The sequence below is a fragment of the Cololabis saira genome, chromosome 9 (genome assembly GCF_033807715.1).
Source record: "Cololabis saira isolate AMF1-May2022 chromosome 9, fColSai1.1, whole genome shotgun sequence".
Taxonomy (NCBI): domain Eukaryota; kingdom Metazoa; phylum Chordata; class Actinopteri; order Beloniformes; family Belonidae; genus Cololabis; species Cololabis saira.
The window spans coordinates 36421625-36444520 of record NC_084595.1 but is presented as its reverse complement, the minus strand read 5'-3'; the positions used below and the strand labels follow the sequence as shown (position 1 = coordinate 36444520).

Below are 22896 nucleotides of genomic sequence, written 5' to 3'. Positions count from 1 at the left end.
GTGTTGGCAAAGGTCATTTACACTTTTGTGTTGGTAGCATTAATGACATTGCATTACTTGTTATCTGTTACCTGTGTTACCTGTATTCGTATTACTACAATGTGGTAACCAGTGGGGATAAAGGGTTTTAAAGTCTTGGTTAGATATTTTTATGTGTAATTTTTGCATAATTTTCTTTTAATCTTTTTCTCAAAGGATTAAAAAGGTCTCAAAGTTTTTGGAGTCAGACCTGTTACACACATTGTGAACTTGTCTTTAATGTCAGGTGTGTTTCAAGAACCACTGAAAACATTGGCTCTGGAAACCACTGCTGAAAAATTGGCCGATCTCAAATCTTCAAATCTGGAACTCCTTCCCAGAAAAGCTCTGACCCCTTAAACCTTTGGAGCACACTCTACTTCTGTAAAAAAAAAATGACATGAGTCACCATTAGACGTGATTCTTCTCTTGTCATGTTGACAAAGACTTATCTGAGTCTGGATCTCTGAATTGTGCAACAACAAGCGGGTGCCTGGATGGAAACCACACATTGCACCATTGTGGAAGCAGTGACAGGCCTCATTACCTGCACAACCTCCTGGTTATCTGATCTCCTTTCAGCCGTAGTGGTACCAATGCTCATAACTCATGACGTCCTTCACAATCAAAAGCAAAGGAGTCAAACTACATGGTGAAGTGGTGCCAGGGATGTGCTATCGACACAATGGAGACAGTGATCTGATATAGGAGCCAAGTTAGCCAGCATTCATAATCTGAAGGTGATGAGATTTGTTTTCAAGATCTTTGAGATGATAACGCCCTGAAAGTAATACTAGAAAAGAAAAGGTAACCTGTGGTGAGAATTTTAGATTTTAGGTAGTGTTACCATCATTATCAATAGCAGTGTGTTTTCCTTCATCATGTTCTCTTTTCTCAATGTAGCCCTAAATATAGACAAAATAATAATTCACCATGCCTTGATTCTTTATTTTATAAATTACATGATCGATTTATATAATCTCTTGGTACAGGTTTCAGATTATTATAATTAAGCACCTATTTCAATTTTTTAACTCAGGAAATGTAACACTAAGTGACAATGAGGAAATATCTTTCTGCCATTCTCCACTTAAAAATACCTGCGTTAAAACAGGTCGTTCAAAAACTACGCTTAGTTCTTGGATCTCTGTTGCAAGATTAACATCAAACTTGTTGGCAGCCACGTTGGTGAATGATTACATTTAAGAGAAACTGCTTGATGCAGGTCTTTTTCATGTTTTATACCTAAAAAAACAGCTGATGAGAAAATAATTCATTCATTCAATAATTTTTTTGCAGTTTTATGTGAGATACCCATTATTTAGATTAAAAAGATTATTATTGCCTCTTGAAGTATAAAAGTTAATATGTTGATGTTTTTATTTGTTTACAAAAAAAAATCCTATAAAAGCCAGACTATTACAACCGGCAGTCCCAACATAACACAGATGTTTTGAAGAAATAGCGAAAGCTTGGATATATGAGGTATTTACAGTCTGTGGTCCAGGACGTTAACCTGCTGTAGCGACATTTCACTGCAGAAAGGTTCCCCTACCACTCAAATTTAGATTTTTCCAGCCGAAACAATACCCCAAGAACAAGGTCTGACAAGCAAAGGATCATCTTTTCACACTAAACTAAAAGAGCTCTAGGGAAATGGTAGGCTCATCCGGCAGTAAGTTGGAAACACTTTATTGTAACACATATTTGGCTTTGGCATTTAGGTTCCATTCAAGCACATTTTATGAGGTTTGCACATAAACCTGATAACCTGACTTTAAAACCTAAAACAGGTCTCTCGTGTAAATAAGATCCTGGGTCTCAATGAGATTTTACCTGAAAAGGTTAATAAAAAATAACCTTTTGAATCGGAGCCCACAGGTGGAAGCCGGGTTGGAGGTGAGAATGACAGCATGCTTGGTTGAGACATCCGAAGGCATCTAAGAATGCACACTTCTTGCTCCTTAAATAGGTCAAGGAAAGAAATTGAGTAATTGGAATGAACCATTCAGAGGGGTGAATAAGGTGCACGCACTGCAGAGATTGCCTGCCTGTAAAACATCAGTGTTTTCATTTGCTTTTTTTTTTTTTTTTTTACCTTGTCTGCACACATATTATTGATTGATACCATGACGGTAGAAACCAAAAGTGTATATGTGTGCATTATTACTATATGTAATATATACATATATATACGCACACACGACATCCACTGCCAATCCAGGAAGCAGGAACACACGGAGACACACGTCAAGCACTGGAAATCTGCAACAAAAAACCACAAACAAAGCACGAAACCGGCACGGAGCCAACCAAAACACGAACAGCAATCGACCTAAATCTTGAGATCTGATCGCAGTCTGAGCTAAGCTATCGCTACCGCTACCTAAACCCAAAAACTAGAGAGCCAGCATGCAGGTGAACAAGCCAGTGTGTATGTCTATGTGTGTGTGTGTGTGTGTATGTATATGATCATGCGTGTGTGTGTGTGTGTGTGTGTGTGTGTGTGTGTGTGTGTGTGTGTGTGTGTGTGTGTGTGTGTGTGCCTGTGACTAAATGACTATATGTGTGTGTGTGTGTGTGTGTGTGTGTGTGTGTGTGTGTGTGTGTGTGTGTGTGTGTGTGTGTGTGTGTGTGTGTGTGTGTGTGTGTGTGTGTGTGTGTGTGTGTGTGTGTAATAAACCAAACAAAGCTCCACCTGAAGTGTATCTATAGTGGGGGAGGGGGGGGAGCGACCCCGCCACCCGCGAGACCAGAGGCCGACAAGGAAGAGCCCGGAACTCAGGCCACCGGCAAACCCCACAGAGGGGAGAAGTAGGAGGGAGGCAACCCACCGCCTGCGAAGCCCCCCCCCCACCCGGCGGCGGCCGAGGGGGCCCGCGGGCGGGGCCCCCACGGCGCGGAAAGAAGCAGCCAGGGATCCCGTGGCGGCGGACCGCGACCCAGGCAATCCCCGGCCACCCGGTCCGGGCCGGACACGCGGCCAGGAGGCCCTCACCCTTCAGGCCAACGACCCCCACCCGGCAGGGGGCCAGCCTGCCCGGAGAGACAGAGCCGCCCCGGCCGCCGACGCGGGCAGGCGCACCCGTCCCCCACGAAAGTGGCCCTCCAAGACCAGAGGGGCGCCCCGCCGTAGAGGCAGCGGGGGGGACCGGAGACGGGCCCGGAGAGAGGGAACCCCCCAACAAGGCGACACCCGCGCAGGCCCGACAACGGAGGGCCCCAGACCCAGGCATCCCATTCATTCATCCATTCACCTATCCGATACCTATACTAATAATAATATAATATACTATACATAATAATAATAATAATACTAATAATAATAATAATAATAATAACCATCTTTGTATAATATAATATTGATAAATTATTAAGTTTTTGATGTCCTGCCAATGGAGGCTCAAATCCTCCATGGCAGGACCCTTCCATACCGCATTCTCACCGACACAGACCTACAATCACGCACCGTTTCCCCCTCCCCGGGGGGGTCCAGCACCGCCAGAAGGCACCCCAGGCTGCACGGCGGGCCCCGCCAGGCCCGGGTAACCCGACCCAGCGTCCGAGGCCCAGGCCGGTGAGGGAACGCGGGTGATGTGGGACCCCCTCCCGCCCCTTGTGTTGAGTGCATGTGATGAATGCCATAAAAACAGGGAGGAGGGAGGGCCAAGCATCGATTGACACCGACCCCCCCCCCTCCCGAACTACGTGTCCTTGTCAAGTGTATTTATAAAGTGTTGAATGTGCAGTGTCTAGTTTGCTGTTAAAACCGTGAGGCGGGGAGTGCCGGGCCACGCGGGACAGTGCCCCCCACGACCCGGACCCCCCGCCTTTCGCCTATGTGCGTATGAATCGTGTAGGGGGGGCAAGAGGGGGAGCGGAGGCCGAAGCCAGGAGGCAGGACCAGCAAAGCCGGCCCTGATAAGACACCCGCGTCCCCCCACCGGCCATCCAGTAGACGGGGGCCGGCCCCCCGAGCCGGGCCAGGGCCCCACCGTACCTCCACGGGCGCCCCCGGAGCCGCCGGAGCCCCCAGACGGAGGGGGAAACGGTCCAACATCCTCCCATTCATACTGACAACATAAGACATAGATACCTGGGAATGGCGCCACCCCGCCGCCGCGCCCGCCCGTGCACCCCCCGGTCAGGGGAGGCCCGATCTCCGGACCCGGCCCCACCCCCCCCCGAGACCACCCCGGCGGACACCCCAAGGGTCACGGAGTCCCCACATCCGCAGGGGCACTTGGCCCCCGCCCAGCGACGGAGGACCAAGGCAGCAATGCCCCCCCAGCGCAGACAGCCACCCCCCACCCAGGCAGGACCGGGCCCTCCGGGTGGGACCCCCACGTCCACGGCCCAGCCCCCCCCAGGAGGCCCGGAGACGCCCAAGCCACCGCCCCCCGCCCGAGCCCTCCCCAGCCACCCCCCCCACCGCCATGAGGTACCCCCCCCCACAGGCCCCCAAGGCCCCCACCGGCCAGGGACAGGACCCCGCGGCCCCACCCACCGCCCCCCAGGGGCCACCAGAGGCCCGCGCCCCAGACCCCCCAAGCCGACCCCCAACCCCAAGGGCTACGAGATCACCCCCCCCCCCGCCCCCACTAGGTAACGAGGCCAATAATCGGGGACCACAGAGAGTGCAATTCAGCCGAGTGTTGTTCAGTGGAGGCAGACATTATCTCACTACTAATATGATCTGATAAAAGATTCCTAAAATGGTTAATACATAAACTGGATTTTTGTTTCCAATTTACTAGAATGGTTTTCTTTGCGATACATAAGGCAGTGAGAACCCGGTGTGTCCAATTAGGATCTATTTGAGTGTCTCCCAGGTGACCTAATATACACACCGTGGGGCACACTGGGATTCTGTGGTCGATCCATGTGGATAAATCCTCACAGTGTTTTCATTTGCTGTTTGCGCAAGATAAACCAAAGCAATCAAAATTAACATGTACCAGACGGAACATTGTTCCCCCAACTGGGGGAACCTACTCCAGAGAAGCAGATGGCCATTGAAAGTAGGCTGGAGTTTAACAGGTTAAAATAAATTATGCTCAGATTTTACCAGATTAGATTGGGACAACTTGTACGTCTTTGACTCTTTTCTAACATTTGAGCATTATTATTTACTCTGGATTTGGGTTTTGTTCAAATCAATATGCCTTCACCTTTATGGTCTACACATAGCTTAAAAAAAGCACCTGCACGACCATCAAACAGAACTTCAAGAAAAAAGTATCGTTACGGTAACGAAGCTCCTTATCTGTCAAAGCAATTACTTTTGGAAATTCCTAACCAAGTATATTGACAACCTAAATTTGATTATTAGTCTCGTGTAATCTTTTTTTACATGTTCTAAGACTTTAAATCAGTGCCTGTAGTATATGTTATAGTTAACTTTAAATAAATCATAAGAGTAAGGAAAAAAAAAAGGGTTTGCCCTGCCATCTTTTTGATTTAAGGAGCATCAGAAATCTTAATATTTTAAATGTTACTTGAGTGACAAGTCCTGCTAAATCTGGAAATGAAAGAAAACATGTTGTGATCAGAAAATAAACCTCCAGCTGAAATACAACAGAAACACCAGTCAGAGGTTCTGTGATGAGAAAAATATGCACAACGTGTGCTTGTCTGCAGGAAAACTAATCTCATTTTCAGTTCATTTCCCCATGAGATTTAACATTGGATTTTTGGAGTTTGTTCAGTTTTTGACTACAGCACAAAAAGTCCCATAAACACAACACCTACCATTGTAGAGCTCCAAAAATCTGCCTTAAAATCTCCAAGAAACAGCTTGTCTTTGGCAAGCATGACAATCAAGAGTATAAAAGAGAACAGGCATCACAGGAGCACAATATTTTCCTTGAAAGGGATTCAAGCAAGAAAGAAGCTTCAATTCATGTGTAACTCTAGTAGTCCTTAGCTTGATGTTGCACAAAACAGAACAAGTGAAACAGTTCCCTTTGTAAAGATAACAGCCTCAGGCAAAGAGACAAGTGAAAAAGTCAAGGACATCCCACAGTCTTCATGACAAGAATTTTATTTATTTTATTTTTTTATTACATTTTGCATTAAATTAAAGAGGTTTTTTTTCCTTTACAACATACATTAAGCTGTGAATCAGATGTTAAGGAAGTGGAGAGAGTAGGGCAAAAAACTTTGTGACGTCACAATATCTTACAAGCTTACAAAGTTTAAAAGTTTGATAAGAGAGTTGATTTGCGTCTAACAGCAGTGTATTATAACAAGGGTGAAAGACAAAAAGGCACACACTAAAGAACCTCACTGTCCACAGCAGCCTTCACTATCAACCCCAACACAGTTTTTAAAAGTCCTCAAAACCTTACTCTGATATCAAAACGCTTGATGCTGAATCTTAATTGCAACCACAGCCAAGTTCACTCGTCCACACGGGATGTGAACATTGAACCTCTCTAACTAGTGCAAGTCAGTTCAGCTCAGGTTATTTGTATCGAGCCAGTTCCCAACAAAATCATCTCAGGGCACTTTACAGAGAACGTAAACAAGGTCAGTACAAGTACAATTAAATACAGTCCACTTCAGTCCCATTCATGTCAGTTATAACCCATGTAAACAGTTAGAACAGGTTTTAGTGTTCACATTCTGTGTGGAAATGATGATGCTCTCCAAGCCAGATCTCCAAACCAAGAAATATCTAGTTTTAGGTGGGCGTTCTTCCAGGCCTGATGGTTTGTGCACCGAGTACACTGGGCAGTGGAAAGATAGCGTTCTTGTGCCCAGTCATCATCCGGAGTGAACTTATACCTTCATGCTAATCTTGGGCCACTTACACTTTGAAGGTCAAATCTTTATGTAATTACTGGGATGGCTGTCCACGCTGCCCCCACAAGACCATGTTTCAAACGGGGAACCTTCGTGTTGATTTGCGCTTTGACCTATTTGCCCATGACTCATAGCTTGCAACCAATCCCTGCAAGCGCACACGTGTACGTCCGCGGATCCAAGGGTCCGTCTTGTCTTAGCTGTGGATTGAGACATAGTTGGCTTTCTTCCCATTGAGAAACAGAAAATTGCTTGATATCAAGAAGACTTTGACCTATCTACACATACAACACTAGGGGGGTGCTCCACTGATTTAAGTGTTTAGGTGAGGGTTTGGGGGTGATCAATAAAAATCCCCAAGTAAAAATGAAGTGAAAGCAAAAAAGGGTCAGATTAGTCAAACTCTCAGCCACCCCATAAGGCCTTGACAATTAGTAAGTGAAGAAAAAGAAAAATCATCTCTAAACTTCTGCAGAAGTGTTTCTCTTACAAAAAACGGGGTTAAATAGAGTATGATTTTTTTTAATATTGTTTTAAAATGTCAGCTTTCTTCACAGGAACCAGCCTGTTTTATGCACCTTGCCTAATAAATGAACGTTAACGATGCACACAAGTATCAGTGGACTCTGTTAGTACACCGGGGGCTTACGTGTATATCATACTGTACGTTTGTGGTGGTGCTGTTGATGCATCATTATTGCAGTGCACCAGAAAGATACACCATACATTGGCCTTCTCAACAAGTAACAAATGTTAACTGTTCAGGTAGTCAGTCAGCAGACCATCACTCCGAACAAACAGACGGCAAAAAACGAGTAAAAACAAATACCAGGACTTATAGCTTGTATAAAATAGAAAATCAAAAAGACTCACGTCTTCATCGACACTGCCAGCACAACATAAAGGGTTGCTTTAAGCGCATTAATGGCACAATCAGAAATGAACCACAAAGATTAGTGTGTGTGAATGTTTAAGAGTGTGTGTGTGTGTGTGTGTGTGTGCAAGTGTATATCTGTAGGAGAGAGAGAAAAAAAGAAGAAAAGGAACACTCCTTCCTCTCCTCCCTCTGGACTGTAAGTGTGTTATGTCTAGGGACCAGAATTACAACAATAACACCTACATTCTTGAATTGCATTTTTATCAAACCAGGGAAATATCATGACGTAGTAAGAAAAATAAAAATTAAATTAAATTAAAAAAATACAACAAGAAGACAAAGTTAACAGCTATTCAAGAAAACATTGTCACTACTTCAGGGTGTAAGGCACAAATTTACATGTGGAAAAAGAAGCAGGCAATACAGATGTTTTTATTGTTTTCACGTTTTTTTTTCTTCTCCTGCCTGCTCGTCTGTGTGATGCTGCTAAAACGAGACGATGCGTTCCAGGGTTGGAGGCATCGCTGCGTTCGCTTGCAGCCTTCACCTACAGCTTCTTTTTGAATGTGTGTCTGCAGATTCCCGGACTGTTGCTGCAGCTGCTTGTCGTCTGTTTGCAACATGCAACAGTGAGCTTTAATGGCACTGGGAAACCAGCAACCAGTCAGGTCAAATGTGTCTGACTCACACAAAACCACAGTGCTGATTGGGGGGGGGGGGGGAGGAGATGCTCATTGGAGGACTGAAAGGGCGAGATTCAGGAAGTCTTTTTTTTTTTATGACCGGTCTAAAACAATGGAAAACTCTGGTCCTTAAAAGGTGTAAGTCCTGGTCTGGCACAGTTTAAATAAATATCTCCCCCTCGTCACAGAGGTCACGTATATCTCAAGCTGTAGGTCCCACTGAGCACACAGTAACACCTTGTGGACTTAAAGTCGACATGAAAGTTCTACTGGCTCCAGTTTAATGACTTTAAATATGTTTTTTTTCCTCACTTGATTAATTAAAATTAAAAGATCTCTTCTCATTTCCTCCTTTTTGTTCAGTCCTACAAAGTCAGTCTGTTTTTCTTTTTTCAAAAGCACTTAATAAAAATAAATACAACAGGCTATTAGTATTAACAGTCAAGTGTTATTCAGTAACCGGAACAGTAAAAGATTCCTCTGGCCGGGCTTTTGAGTGAAACCCAGGCAGGTCTTGATTGCTGTAACACTGAGAAGCTTTTCACAGTTTCCGAACAGAACCCAAGCAGCTTGTCTGTCCTTTTTAGTCTGAGCTCAGTTTCTCTCGGTTTGCTTGTTCACCTGGCTCCTCCGGTCCTCAAGGTACTATACAACGATTATTCCCGTGCGTGCTGTCTTCTTATGTGCTTTTATTGGCATGACAAGAGTAGTCAAGTCAAGTCCTGGTGACCAAAGACACTAGAAACAAAGAGGGCCACTGTCGTGAATGCTACAAGGGTTCAAAATGGATGAAATATTCAGGACAGACTTCATCTTTTTCTTTTTCAGTAGCACATGTTCCCGTCTGTGTTTACAGAGGAGCTGGGCACCCCGGCCAGAGCATGAGCTCGATGACGGCAACAACAGACAACAACCACTCTATATTTACATATTTATATAAAAAGAAAGTGTTTTCTTAGAAAAAAATGTTGAATCTTCCACTGTACTGTACACCGAAAAAAACCAAACAAACAAAACAAAAGCACTAAAAAGGAGATGCGAGTTGTACAGTATTCCCTGTTTTTTCTTTCTTTCAGAAAACATCTTTCGCTTCTGTTCTGTCTGTTCACATTGGACCGACGGGGCAACGAGCTGACTATGTGCTGGAGTCACTGGACTTGACTTTCGTTGAAAGCGAGACTACGGAGGGTTTTGGCGGGACGTCGGGCTTGAGGTGTTTGATGCCTGTTCGGGGCAGGGAACCGTAGGAGCTCATTCCAGACTGCCGTGACAGAGATATTCCCTGTGCTGTCATTTGTATGGAGTCCACCCTCTGGGGTGCAGGTGGCGGGGTCTCCACACGGAAGCTGTGATGTCTCGCCAGCTGGGAGGAGTTAGACGAGTTGGTGTTATGCTTCTTGAGGGCGGAGGATCCAGAAGCGGCAGACGCCGATCCCTTCCGGAGGCCGTAGACCGATGAGTGGACCTCCAGGCGTTTGCCCATCTGTGGGACAGCTGGAGGAATGACGAGAGAAGCCTCGCGTTGGGGCACGCGAGGCGGCAGCCCCCCGTCTGAATCCACCATGTTGAGGTTATGACACGGGCTCTTTACTGTCTTGTATTCCAGGGTGGCCCCTTGGTCGTCCATGAGGCCGTGACTCAGGTCACTGTGATGGGGCTGCTCCACGTATTCGTGCTGGTAAGACTGCTGGTGCTGCTGCAAATGAGGCTGAAGCTGGTGCTGATGCTGCGGTAGAGGCAGGACCACCACGCTGGGGATGTGCCCTGGCGACGCCCTCAGGGGTAAGTCTGTGGAGATGACAGGGGATCCTATAGGTGGCATGTCCTTGGTGCAAGCATTAATGAGGTTTTGATTTCTTTCCCACTCACGGCTTCCCCGGCTGGGCTTTCGACGCGGCTGCAGGGGCGTGGATTCAGGCGTTGGCAGAGCAGTGAGGTCCAGGTGGTGCTGGTCCGCTTTTATCAGCATCTTCCCATTTGATGTCAGTCGCCCGTTGTGCATCAAAGGGGTGAGGATCGCCTCGGGCCGTCCGTCTTTGGCCTGCATCTCAAACAGGCCGGTGAGCTTGGTCACACTGTTCATCGATCCCCTGCGGGAGTGCAGGTGCAGGCCGTCCTTTTCCTTGCGTCCCGTCAGATCAATATCTCGCCGCCGGTGGTCACAGACACAGTAGACAATGAGGCCTGAGAAGATGGCACCCATGGCAAATGCCAAGATGACAGCTATGGCCAACAGGGTCACAGGAACGAGCTGGTCACGACCCTTCTGGTAGCTCTCACGGATCACACCTGCGGAGAAATGCACAGATGGCATTCAGACTGGCAGACTAAATTAGGGAAAGAAAAAAACAACAGAAAAACGATCTGTCGGGAGAGATATGTAGTAGAAGACAGATTAAAAAACAGAAAAGGAGACAATGACATTAAAACCATTACACGATGCGCTTTAGGCAAAAAGATTCAGAGGTCTAAATCATTTTATGACAAAAACATCAAATGAAGAAGGATTTATTCCATTATAAGAAACAGCTATTCAAAATGATGATGAACGGTAGCTTGAAGTAGCAACATTCAATATTTCTCGAAAATCTAATTTCAGACAGGAAATGCTTTGGAGGGTTGATTAGGATTCTCATTTTAAATCCCAGATAAAACCTTTGTCTGAAATGAAAAAGATATGCGCGCAGATGAAAGCGCCTGCAACACTCGAACCCTTTCTTACCATCGATGTAAATGTGAGAATTTTCATTAAGCTTGGATCCAATTTCATGAATTGCAGAGAGAGCATTGAGAAGCCCCGCTGATTAAGCACTAAATCCAGTGAGCTCTGTCATGAAAGTGCCATTTTCTTTCTTAACACAGGCAAAGACACGCTGCGATTGGGAAAAATTAAAGATGAGTCAATAAAAAGACGATGTAAAGTATTCAAAGAGTAGGAGAGGCAACAGGCTCAGAGCACACAAGTGATTCAGCACACACACGTAATGACACACACACACACACACACGCGCGCATGGATAATGATCTCCAGCTTGTTGGTGAGCGTAGACATCTAACGGTGCACACCAGTCCTCAGCAAAGAGATTTATTAAACGTTCACACATGACCTGCCTCCAACACAGATCAGTTACCACAGACAGAAGATTAGCCAGGTGGCCTTTATCACGTCAAGCACACTCACTGTGCACTGCTGGTCCCGAAACCTGCTCGCACAGCATTTATTGTCACGGCATATATTATGAACTGTAGAGCGCTAACACGTAAAAGCTTTCTGAGATTCCAACATCAGTGCTGTTTGTCGCACGAGGAGATCATAAAAAAATGAAGAAGTTCCTCAAAGATGGAGGCTTTAGACGGTTTAGATTTACTGTATCTGAGTATTATCCAGTCGCTCGTTTCGTCTTTGCAGTGACTGTTGAGATGAGACAAGTTTAATATAAACCTGTCCAGTAAAATAAGCGGCAGGTTGGTGATGTACAGTAACTTTTTCATAGACTGAAAAAATTGCCTATAAAAGATAAAACTAACTAAAAACTTCATGTCTTTATCTCAGTTCTTAAGAATGATTTGTACTGATTCGTAGTAGTAAAGATATTCAGCCATGCATGATGGACACGTTACCAGCCCGAAGGAAAGTACTTTAAAAATACATTTATTCAAAACTACTTAGAAATAAGCTTTACATATTTATTTTTGAAACACTTGACAACAAGCAATTTTGTCATTTTACAATTTGCTACTCTGTAAAAATTAACCCCGTGGTTAAACTTGTCTTCATATTTGCATCAAAAACGTACTGTTCAGTCTCATCTAAACACATCAGAACTTTAGTTTTTTGGCTTGCTTGTATTTCTGCACAGCAAAAATCCTTGACACAAACACATGCACTTTTTACAAAATAGCTTAGACTTCTCACTTCTCTTACTAAACTATTTTATTAAAGCAATCCTATTAACATACCTACAGTAAATAAAGATGTATCCAGGTTTGTATTTCTGTCTTATTCTGTGAATAGATTTGACTTTAATAAGAAGTACATTTGTATTGCCTGAGATAACAACAATGTGCTCCTCAAACATAGAGGGCCTGAACAAAGTTCATTTTATCATGATTTATTGGATTTTGCAAAAGGAGTCTAACGTTTCCCCCTGAGAACGTTTGGTGAAAGAATCAATCAAAGTTGGTGTTTATATTCACTTCATCCACTTAACTTGCTGCCTTCACAGTTAATGTCAAACTTTTCAGCTTCTAACAGGAAAAATGTAAGAAAATACCATCAAGTGTGATTTCCAAAAAGGGTAACTCCGTTACGGTTTGTCAGACTCGTCCCCAACTTCTGTATTCTATAACATTCCCCAGAGAGTGAGCATTCAAAGTAAAAGCCTAATTGTTTTTCTAATTAGAGCCTTAACCATTATTCATTAAGTTGACAACACAGATACTGTTAAGACTTTGGGAAATCATGAGACTGGAAACATCTCACAGGAAATATCTCTTCTGGCTGTCAAAAGGATGATGTTTTGTCGGATCATCTCAGTTAGACGGCACATCTTTCCAAGGGTTTATCGAAGAACGATCCAAGGCTGCCTTATGAACCAAATCTTTGTCAATATTGTTATTTTTCAGTGTGCAGCAGCCAGATCAGATGCTGTTTATTTTTCCTGCAAACTAGGTTTTGTTGAAAATATACAAGAACTGGAAAAAGAGAACAATGCTAGTCACAACGCTGATGCAAGATGCAAAATGTTATGCAGTCACTAATTATATAAGACGGCCCAGTTCGATGACACACTAAAGCCGGGCAGACACTGTGCGATTGTCGGCTCGTTTAGAACCCATTTTCCACTCGTGTGACTATTTTTTGGGATTGGGCCAGATTTCGAATCGTTGGTCGTGCCTCGTGCAGTGTACGTGGGGTAACGACGAGAGATTAACACCTCACGACGAGCTCCCGATCACAAATCGTGTGCTCGCAAGAAAATCAAACGTGTTTGAAATCCTGGTCTCTCCTCGTGAAGGAATCACACAGTTGAAGCAGCTACGACCCGATTGGTCTCATCCTTTCACAGAGAGCATGCGCAATCTCTGATGTCACGTCAAAAACTATTATTTGTAGTTTAAAGTGTTGCAAATTCGCATTACAAATCATGTTTTAATAGCAGAAAAAAAAAAAACGCATTTCCCACGTCTGCCCAGCCAATTCCTTGTCCAATCACGACGTTGTCTAATCTTTTTTCATTTATCGCCACACAGAATGGCAAAAATTGCTAAGGCAGCGCGTTTGTTTTTGCTGAGCATCTTCCACTTCTTTTTGACGGTACAGTTCCAGTACACAGAAGTCCGAGGTGAGGATTATGATCGTATAGTGTGAGCAGACGGGTCGCATCAGAGCATCGGGTGATACAGTGTGAGACCATAAATCGTGGGCTGTGAACTTTTAAACTCAGCGATCTAGTCGTGCAGTTTGAGATGGGGCTGAATCAAACGAATATCGCAAAGTGTATGCCCAGCTTAAATGGCTAGGATCCGTCCATGAACTTCTGATCTGAGCTCAGGTGGCGGAGGCACCGGCCCAAGCAGAGAGGTCCAGACCTCCCTCTTCCCCGGCCATCTCCTCCAACCTTTCCAGGAGAATCCTTAGGCATTTCCAAGGCAGCTGAGGGGGGTGACATCTGCAGCATGGCCTGGGTCTTCTCTAGAACCTCTTTCCAGCTGAAAATGTGAGGCATCAAGGAGGTATTCTAACCTTCTCAACTGTGTCCTCTCGATATGGAGGACCAGTGACTCTGCTTCAAGTTCCTCCCAAATGGTGGAACTGCTCATCCTATCTCCAGCCACCCAATAGAGCTGCTTGTATTCACAATCTCATTCTTCCTGTCCCTAACCCATAGTTCATGGGGAAGGAACATAGATAATCCAGAAAAAAAGAGTCTTGCCTCTTGGCTAAACTTTTTTTTCACTTTTTCTGCCTCCAACAATCTCTTATTGAGCTCTGAGATGGAAAAAGGACCAGTTTTGTTTTTCAATGAGGTGAGATGAGTGATATTTTGCAGCAACCAGCAAGAGAAAGAAGAATTCAATTCAGGCTTGGGACAAAGAGGGAATTCAGGCTTTGAAATTAAATTTGAAATGACCTGTATGACGAACATTTGACGTCTCCTGCTTGAAACCGGTCAGCTCTATACTCTGTTCCACCTTTTTCTGATTGATAACCATGTTTAGTATGGCTTTGTAAAACTAAAATCTCAACAAAACAAAATCTCTGAAAAACCTCTGGTTTTCTTTGAAATAAAAAGGAAAAACCTCCAAGGCGATGTAAGAAAGAAAAAAAAAAGCATCTTGTGAACGTTCCTTTTTTCCAGTTGATTTGTTCGGCTCCAAATTTTCTAAATAGCTCTACTTGGAGGAACGCAATATTAAAAGTTGAATTAAATACAAAAGGAATGAAACGGATGTATTAACATGAATTAAACCTACAAATATGAGCTGGTTCAGCCAAGTTCCTGTTTGATTTTTTACAGGCTCCTTCCATGAATCACTGCTTTCCTCCTTCCTGCAAATCATTAGTGATTCAATTTGAGGGTTCGGCTTTTCAAAAGAGTGCTATAAAACAAAGTGTTAGTTGCAACAGTTTTCTAAAACCCTGAAGAGGTGATTATGTTGAGTTCCTCAGCTTAACTGTGTCACCAAGCAACTCTGATCTGATCTGATCTTCATCACCGAGACATAACACAGACGCAGAGAAAGCTTGGTGATCTGTTCTAATCGCAGTGAAATCCAGACCCTCTTAAAACAGCATCCATCGTCACTAACTGCTATCATACTTCCCTTGTCCCAACAACATAACCTTATAATCCATTTCCTAAACTGAAATAAAGCAGAGAGCAACACAAGTACTTAAATCTCCGAGTTGACATTGAATCTCAGCCTCCATAAAAAGGAGCTGTCACATTTGCTCATCTGCTGTGAAAACCAAACTTCCCTCTTTGTTGTGGGAGAGGCCAGGCATCATACTGTTAAACACAAGGTTTGAAAACCCCTCTCTTGTCCAAAATCATTTCTTACCCGGGACGTGTTAAACCGAATGGATTGTGTGAGAAGTGATGAGCGTTATCTGCAGCAAAGCACCGGGCTTAACAAATGCTGCGCTGCAAAAGCTCATGGCTAAACGGCCTGGCTGTCTGACGACGCGTCTGCTTCTCGTCTCACACTTTAACATCTGAGAGCAAGAGAAATTTTTCTTTGCTGCAATTTTTTCTTTTTTTTTTTTTTTAAACTTGGTTGGCTTCCCTTTCTCCCCCATAACTCTCCAACTTCTTACCTTTCGCTGACCTTTTTAGGTGCTTGGTTCTGTGCAACCACCTTGTGAGTTTTCTGAGGTGGTGGGTGCCATTCAAGACTTTTTGGGTTGGGTTAAATTTGGCTTTCTTTAATTTTGTAAATCTTTAAAAAAAAAAGATCTGTTTTAAACATAAAAGTGGGAACATGAACACTTTGTGCAAAACTCTCTTTCATCCTTGTTCAATGTAAATACGTTCAATCATCGCTGTTTCTTGTGATTGAGTGAACACATCAAAACTGTCATGAATTGCTGTAACACTTAAATGTTTGCTACCAAAGTTGAAATATTATTTTTTTAACATCGAATGACAAAGTGAGACGGCAGCTGAGCCAAGTGATTGTCGGCTCACCTCCAGGAGGTGAACTTTGGTGCTGCATTCGTCTTTTATTGTGGGTGGAGGAGCCGAGATGAATACCTTATTTGACCTGCAGTGCGTGCATGGCTCTGCCCAACTTATTAAGAAGAAAGCTTTCATTCTTTTTCTCACTTTTTCTCCTTTTCCATCCATCACTCAACTGTCTCGCACTGACACTTGGAGAGGGTTCCTGGCCCAAGGCCTTACGTGAAGCACAAAAGGAAGAACAAGAAGAAAACCCTTTTAAACTTCCTCCTCTTGTAAGGAACTGTTTCTCCAACATCAAAGGAAATAAAAGTTGCCACAGAGGACACCTCAGCTGTTTCAGTTGTATCGAAGGACTTCAAGCTTTTAAATCAAGGTGGCAATGCTATATTTTTTTTTTATTCTAGATTTTGGCAGAACTTTTCAAAACTTCCTCAACATAACCTTGAAGTATCAAAGTTCAGCAAACGCGCTCAGATTTCCTGCTTTACGTCCACGTTGTTGGGGGTTCTGCCTGTACACTGACTCATAATCTGGTTTCAGCTCTTGCCTCCAGACGGTATTGTGAGGCATCTCGCAGCTCGATGCCTTTCACAGTGGCTGAACTGGTTTTAATTTAACTCTGCCCTGGGCCACAACATTCAGATATTAAACACATATCTCAGATACTCAGATATCTCTCGCTAGCCGAAACAGACGGAGTTGGCAGCATTTGCTCGTGAATCAGAAATACTGTAATCTGCTGTGACGGGAACGCGTGAATGCTCCTTCCTCTTCCTCTACTCTCGCACTCTTTTAATCTTTTCACAGGCACCATCTGACTTAAGCCCACAGAGCTCGTCTTTGTGTTGGAAACTTCAAAGTCAGTTAAACATCACAGAGGGGTTATGGAACGGGGCCCTAACCTCCGATGACTGTCCATTACACGCAGTCTGATAAACGAGAAAAAATCTTTATCGGCCTTAACTGCACTCACCGATGTGTCTCCTGCTGAAAGACAAGGCCGTGAATACGAGTTGAGGACAGAACGAAAAAGGAAAAACAGAAGATGTTTAGTGTCTGGTTTCAACGGTGCCTTCTCTGCAGGAGGGTTTTGACGGAGACAGGCTTGTTGTCAAAAAGAATAAAGGAACTTGGATGATGAGAGTGATGCATTCATTCTTATTTAATCCCCCCCTTTGGATATTATCCCATTAAGTCGTGTGTATGTTTGTGCTGAAGAGACACTTGCATTAATAGTATTATTTAATATTAAAGCTTTCATCAGACAACCGTGAGTCACTGGACCACATACTGATGAGCCGTTTAAGATACAATTAAAGCCCTAATTATATCATTTTGTACCTAAGGTATTAGCACTAATGTCCTAACCCTGTGGCTATGTCCCTGCATATTTAACAACCATAGGACATAAAACCAGTTTAAACATCAGTGAGGACATTTTAAGAGAGTGAAAACATGCGAAACATTGATGGAGCCGTTACGATTCACCAGGGGCGTCAATTGGGTATGCCAAGGTATGGCAGCCGCCACACCTTGGCTTCAAGGGAAAATGTAAATGTTTGTTTTTTAAATACATTTATGGAATTACTCTGTCTATTTGTATTGATTATTCTATTATTTAATACATATAAAATAACTACAAATGCAAATCAGAACAACATGATTGATTTCACAAGTTATTACACTGCAAAAACTCAAAATCTTAACAAGAATATTTGTCTTATTTCAAGTTAAAATGTCTAATTTTTAGTCAAAAAAATCTCATTACATTTAAGACAAGACCCAAAAACTCAAACAACAATTTTCACCTGTTTCAAGTAGATTTTCACTTAAAATAACATTTTGTTTTGCTTGTAATGAGAAGATAAATCTTGTCCCACTGGCAGATTTTTCTACTTATTTCAATTGAAAATTTACTTGAAACAGGTGAAAATGGTCAAATAAGTTATATTTTTGGCGATGACTCTTGTTTTAAGTGTAATGAGACTAAAAATGACTAAAAATGAGACATTTTAAATAACAAATATTCCTGGTAAGATTTGGAGTTTTTGCAGTGAGCGAGACTGCATTTGAAAATGTTCCAATTTTCTTGACCACACAGATAAGCTACATAGCAGACTTCTGTGATGAGTATTTGCTGGACGTGTTGATTGATACTCTAGTTAAGTTCTGTGACTCGTAACCTTGCCATACCTTAGCTTTGACTGAATTGACGCCACTGCGATTCACTGCTGTGAGTGACATCACTCAAGCCGTTGAGCAGTTCTCTGAAGTTCACAAACCAAAATCTGAAATCAAGGGTTGCTTTGTTTGCATTGTGACACCTGGTCATTTGTGTTAAGTGTGAAAGAATCACTCGTACAGTGATGGTAACCCACTCTGCTGTACTCAATCATGTCACGACTGCTGAAAGTTGTTTAATCTCTGGATCTCCTGCCTGTCATTGATACAGGTACTGTGAGGAACTGTTTTAGCAGACAAAGGTTCTGGAGGAGTACCGCGAGAGAACAAAGACCCGGCTTGTGTTTCACTGATGAATGGCTCCTGGACGCCATTAACACGAGAGTGAGAATTCAGTTCAAAGGCAAATAATGACAGCTAAATGTGGGTCAGAAGAGCTTAGAAAGCACTAATGGATGAGCTGTCATAAGAAGAGAATCATTCTCCCACGGCCAAAAGACAAATCACAGTTTTTTAGAGGGGCCGGTAATGGAAAGAAGTCTTAATGAAACGCGTAACCAAAACATGAAACGGAGGAGGGGGGGCGGCAAATGTGTCTCAAAAACAAGGCTTTCTAAGAGAACAATAAGCTAATCAGCAGAGGAAATTAAGGCTTGTGGCTTGACGTCAGTCAAGGAAGTGCGTAATGCTGAGAAAACATCCAGTACAGTTTTTATTGTAACTCACAACTATAATTCATCGGCTACACAAAGGCCTACCAGAATCTTTGGCCGGGAAAAAACACAAAACCTCTACATAGTACAGTAGGGGAGGTGTCTGAGTCATACTGTAAGTTTATTTAGTTTTCTTTACAACACTGCATTTGCCTTAACTTAAAAGGGCCACTACATTAGGGTCTCCTCCTTTTTTGCTGGATTATCTTAAATTCAATCATTCAACTGCAAGGACATACGAAACTACCGACATTAAATGTCCCATTGCACTCAAACTGGGTTAGGTTTTGTTAAAAACCAGTTAGCAGTAAAGCAAACCGAACCCTGCACTCCCTCCAATCTTTGCATCCTGTGCTAATTGGCAGTGTGTGGTTGTTTTGGATTTAGCACACCCGACATGTGGATACATCAGCAGTTAAATCCACCATTGCAAACTTTATTTGTGTGTTTACACAGAAACTCTTTGAAATCAAGGCAAAAAGTTTGACAACAGAATTTGACTTTATAGTTTCTCCACTCTGCATGACTGTGAAATGTAACATTTAAGACTGACATTGTCATGCATTGCCAATAAAAGTGGCGAAACATCCTCCTTTAGCTGGTTTTCAGAGAGTAAGGTGGTGGCATTCAAGACAGTTTAACGTGAACAAAAGTAAGTAGTTATCACAATATGCATGCTTGCCTGTGTGAGGTCATACTCTCTTTCTATCTACCAGTCTCTCCTTGGTACACAGGTGTCAGCCTTCATGGCACTGAAATGAATTCTTGCAGAAGAGCTGTTAGTATTATCATCCAACTCTGACATGGAGGGAAACAATATATTGAAGTAAATTACAGTAGCTTTTGTGAGAATGACAATGTGCCATCAAAATGTCCTGATTATGAAAGGTGGAGGAAAAAAAGTCGCTACAGTGTTGTACAGTGTACAGGTTGCTATTTAATGCATTCAGGGAAGGCTATCAGTGTTTTTGTTGTCATAACTGCCCAGTCTCACAAGTAAATGTGTAAAAGGTACATTTGTCCAAATCTCTGAAACATAGCGGGGCATCAGAAATTGCCAGATTTCTGCAGTTGATGTTGCCTCTTGTGTTGTATTGAACAATAGTTATACAATATGCTAACCTGTAACTCCATCCATCCATTATTTACACCCGCTTCTTCCTATTCAGGGTCACAGGGACCTGCTGGAGAATGTCTCAGCTCTCTTCAGGTGAAAGGCAGGGGTACACCTTGGAAAGGCAACTGTGTATTTATTAATAATTAAACCTAACCATGTCTTTCAGTAATCCAAACCATGTATTAAATCAATATGTAACCTCATCACCCCTAAGTATTCTTGGTAACTCTTTTCCTGAACAATACCAGACAATCTGCAGAGGAAATTGTGGGGGGAAAATTATTATTAGGGCCCGAGCACTTGCAGTGCGAAGGCCCTATTGTATTTGCAGGAATTTTTATTAGGGCCCGAGCACCTTCAGTGCGAAGGCCCTATTGTATCTGTAGGAATTTTTTTTTTTTTTCTTTTTCTTTCTTTTTTCTTCTGACGAAAGGAGGGCCTTTTTGCCCCCCTAAACGTGCCCAAAAAGTCACCAAATTTTGCATGCAAGTCAGGCCTGGCGAAAAATTTGATATTTAATGGTTTACATTAATGGGCGTGGCAAAATGGCTCAACAGCGCCCCCTTGAAAACTTTGTGCCTCAAGCCCCACGATACGGTTTGACGTACATGCACGAAAATCGGTACACACCTGTATCATGGCACAACTGAAAGAAAAGTCTCTTGGCGTCATGCCCGAAACCGAACAGGAAGTCGGCCATTTTGAATTAGTCGTGTCATTTTGGCGAAATTTATGCCATTCCTTCGAAAGTTAATTCAGCCTGAACCGTAACGTGCCCCCAAGTGTGTTATACATCAAAATGTGCGTCTCCATCCTGCGACAACACGCATTACTTTTCTCTTTCAAAAGCGTCACCGTGGCGGCGCTAGACGCCAAAAAGCGCGCCCACCCTTCATCTGATTGGTTCGACAGAAAAAACTTTGTGCCTCAAGCCCTATAAAACGGTTTGACGTACATGAACGAAAATTGGTACACACCTGTATCATGTCGCAACTAAAAGAAAAGTCTCTTGGCGCCATGGCCGAAACCGAACAGGAAGTCGGCCATTTTGAACATTCTGAATTAATTGCATAATTTTGGAGCAATATATGCCATTCCTTCGAGAGTTAATTCAGCCCGAACCGTATCATGAACCCAGATGTGTTATACATCAAAATATGCGTCTCCATCCTGCGACTACACGCATTACTTTTCTCTTTCAAAAGTGTTACCGTGGCGACGCTAGACGCCAACAAGCGCACTCCCCCTTTATCTGATTGGTCCATATTTGATAGTTCCCCAAAAGGCACCAAATTTGGCATGCAAGCCAGGCCTGGCGATAAATTTGATATTTCATGGTTTGCATTAATGGGCGTGGCAAAATGGCTCAACAGCGCCCCCCGGAAAACTTTGTGCCTCAAGCCCCACAATACGGTTTGACGTACATGCACGAAAATCGCTACACACCTGTATCATGGCACAACTTAAAGAAAAGTCTCTTGGAGCCATGGCCGAAACCGAACAGGATGTCGGCCATTTTTAATTAATTGTGTCATTTTGGCGAAATTTATGCCATTCCTTCGGCAGTTAATTCAGCCCGAACCGTAACGTGCACCCAGGTGTGTTATACATCAAAATGTGCGTCTACATCCTGCGACACCACGCATTACTTTTCTCTTTCAAAAGTGTTACCGTGGCGATGCTAGACGCCAAAAGGCGCGCCCCCCCTTCATGTGATTGGTCCATATTTGATAGTTCTCCAAAAGTCACCAAATTTTGCATGCAAGCCAGACTTGGCGATAAATTTGATATTTCATGGTTTGCATTAATGGGCGTGGCCTAACGGTTAGACAGCGCCCCCTAGAATACTTTTCTCTGCCATAACTTTTGAATGGTTTGACATAGAGAGTTGTGTGTGGTGTCATGGGACTCTGTAATGAGTCCTTGAGCTTCGTTGGCCTTAATTAGCCCCGCCCCTTCTTCTGATTGGTTGTCCCGATTTTCTGCTATAACTTTGGAATGGTTTGACATAGAGAGTCGTGGGTGGTGTCATCAGATTCTTTATGGAGCCCTTGACCTTCATTGGCCTGAATTAGCCCCGCCCCTTCTTCTGATTGGTTGTCCCTTTTTTCTGCTATAACTTTTGAATGGTTTGACATAGGAAGTCGTGGGTGGTGTCATTTCTGATATGCTTAGGGGGGCGGTGGCCGTGAGTGCGAGGGCCCGTTCATCGCTGCTTGCAGCTTTAATTATTATTATTTTTTTTTTTTTTCTTCTGACAAAGTGATGGCCTTTTTGCCCCCCTTAACATGCCCAAAAAGTCACCAAATTTTGCACCCAAGTCAGGCCTGGCGAAAAATTTTATATTTAATGGTTTGCATTAATGGGCGTGGCAAAATGGCTCAACAGCGCCCCCTTGAAAACTTTGTGCCTCAAGCCCCACGATACGGTTTGACGTACATGCACGAAAATCGGTACACACTTGTATCATGGGACAACTTAAAGAAAAGTCTCTTGGCGTCATGCCCGAAACCGAACATGAAGTCGGCCATTTTGAATTAATCGTGTCACTTTGGCGCAATTTATGCCATTCCTTCGAGAGTTAATTCAGCCCGAACCGTATCGTGAACCCAGATGTGTTATACATCAAAATGTGCGTCTCCATCCTGCGACTACACGCATTACTTTTCTCTTTCAAAAGTGTTACCGTGGCGACGCTAGACGCCAACAAGCGCACCCCCCCTTCATCTGATTGGTCCATATTTGATAGTTCCCCAAAAGGCACCAAATTTGGCATGCAAGCCAGGCCTGGCGATAAATTTGATATTTCATGGTT

At 43.5% G+C, this 22896-nt stretch overlaps 1 protein-coding gene across 5 annotated transcripts in view; it reads right to left on the bottom strand.

Moving 5' to 3' along the window:
- Window positions 1–6049: 6049 nt before the first annotated feature.
- The window catches only part of sema6a (sema domain, transmembrane domain (TM), and cytoplasmic domain, (semaphorin) 6A), a 116688-nt gene continuing 99841 nt past the window's right edge, over window positions 6050–22896 (bottom strand). For 4 of the 5 annotated variants that reach the window (XM_061729417.1, XM_061729418.1, XM_061729420.1 and 1 more), the window contains one exon: window positions 6050–10674. In XM_061729417.1, the coding sequence (XP_061585401.1) occupies window positions 9521–10674 (1154 nt within the window). In that variant the 3' untranslated portion in view covers window positions 6050–9520. The remainder of the gene's footprint in view (window positions 10675–22896) is intronic. The other variant, XM_061729419.1, reaches the window with a different exon arrangement.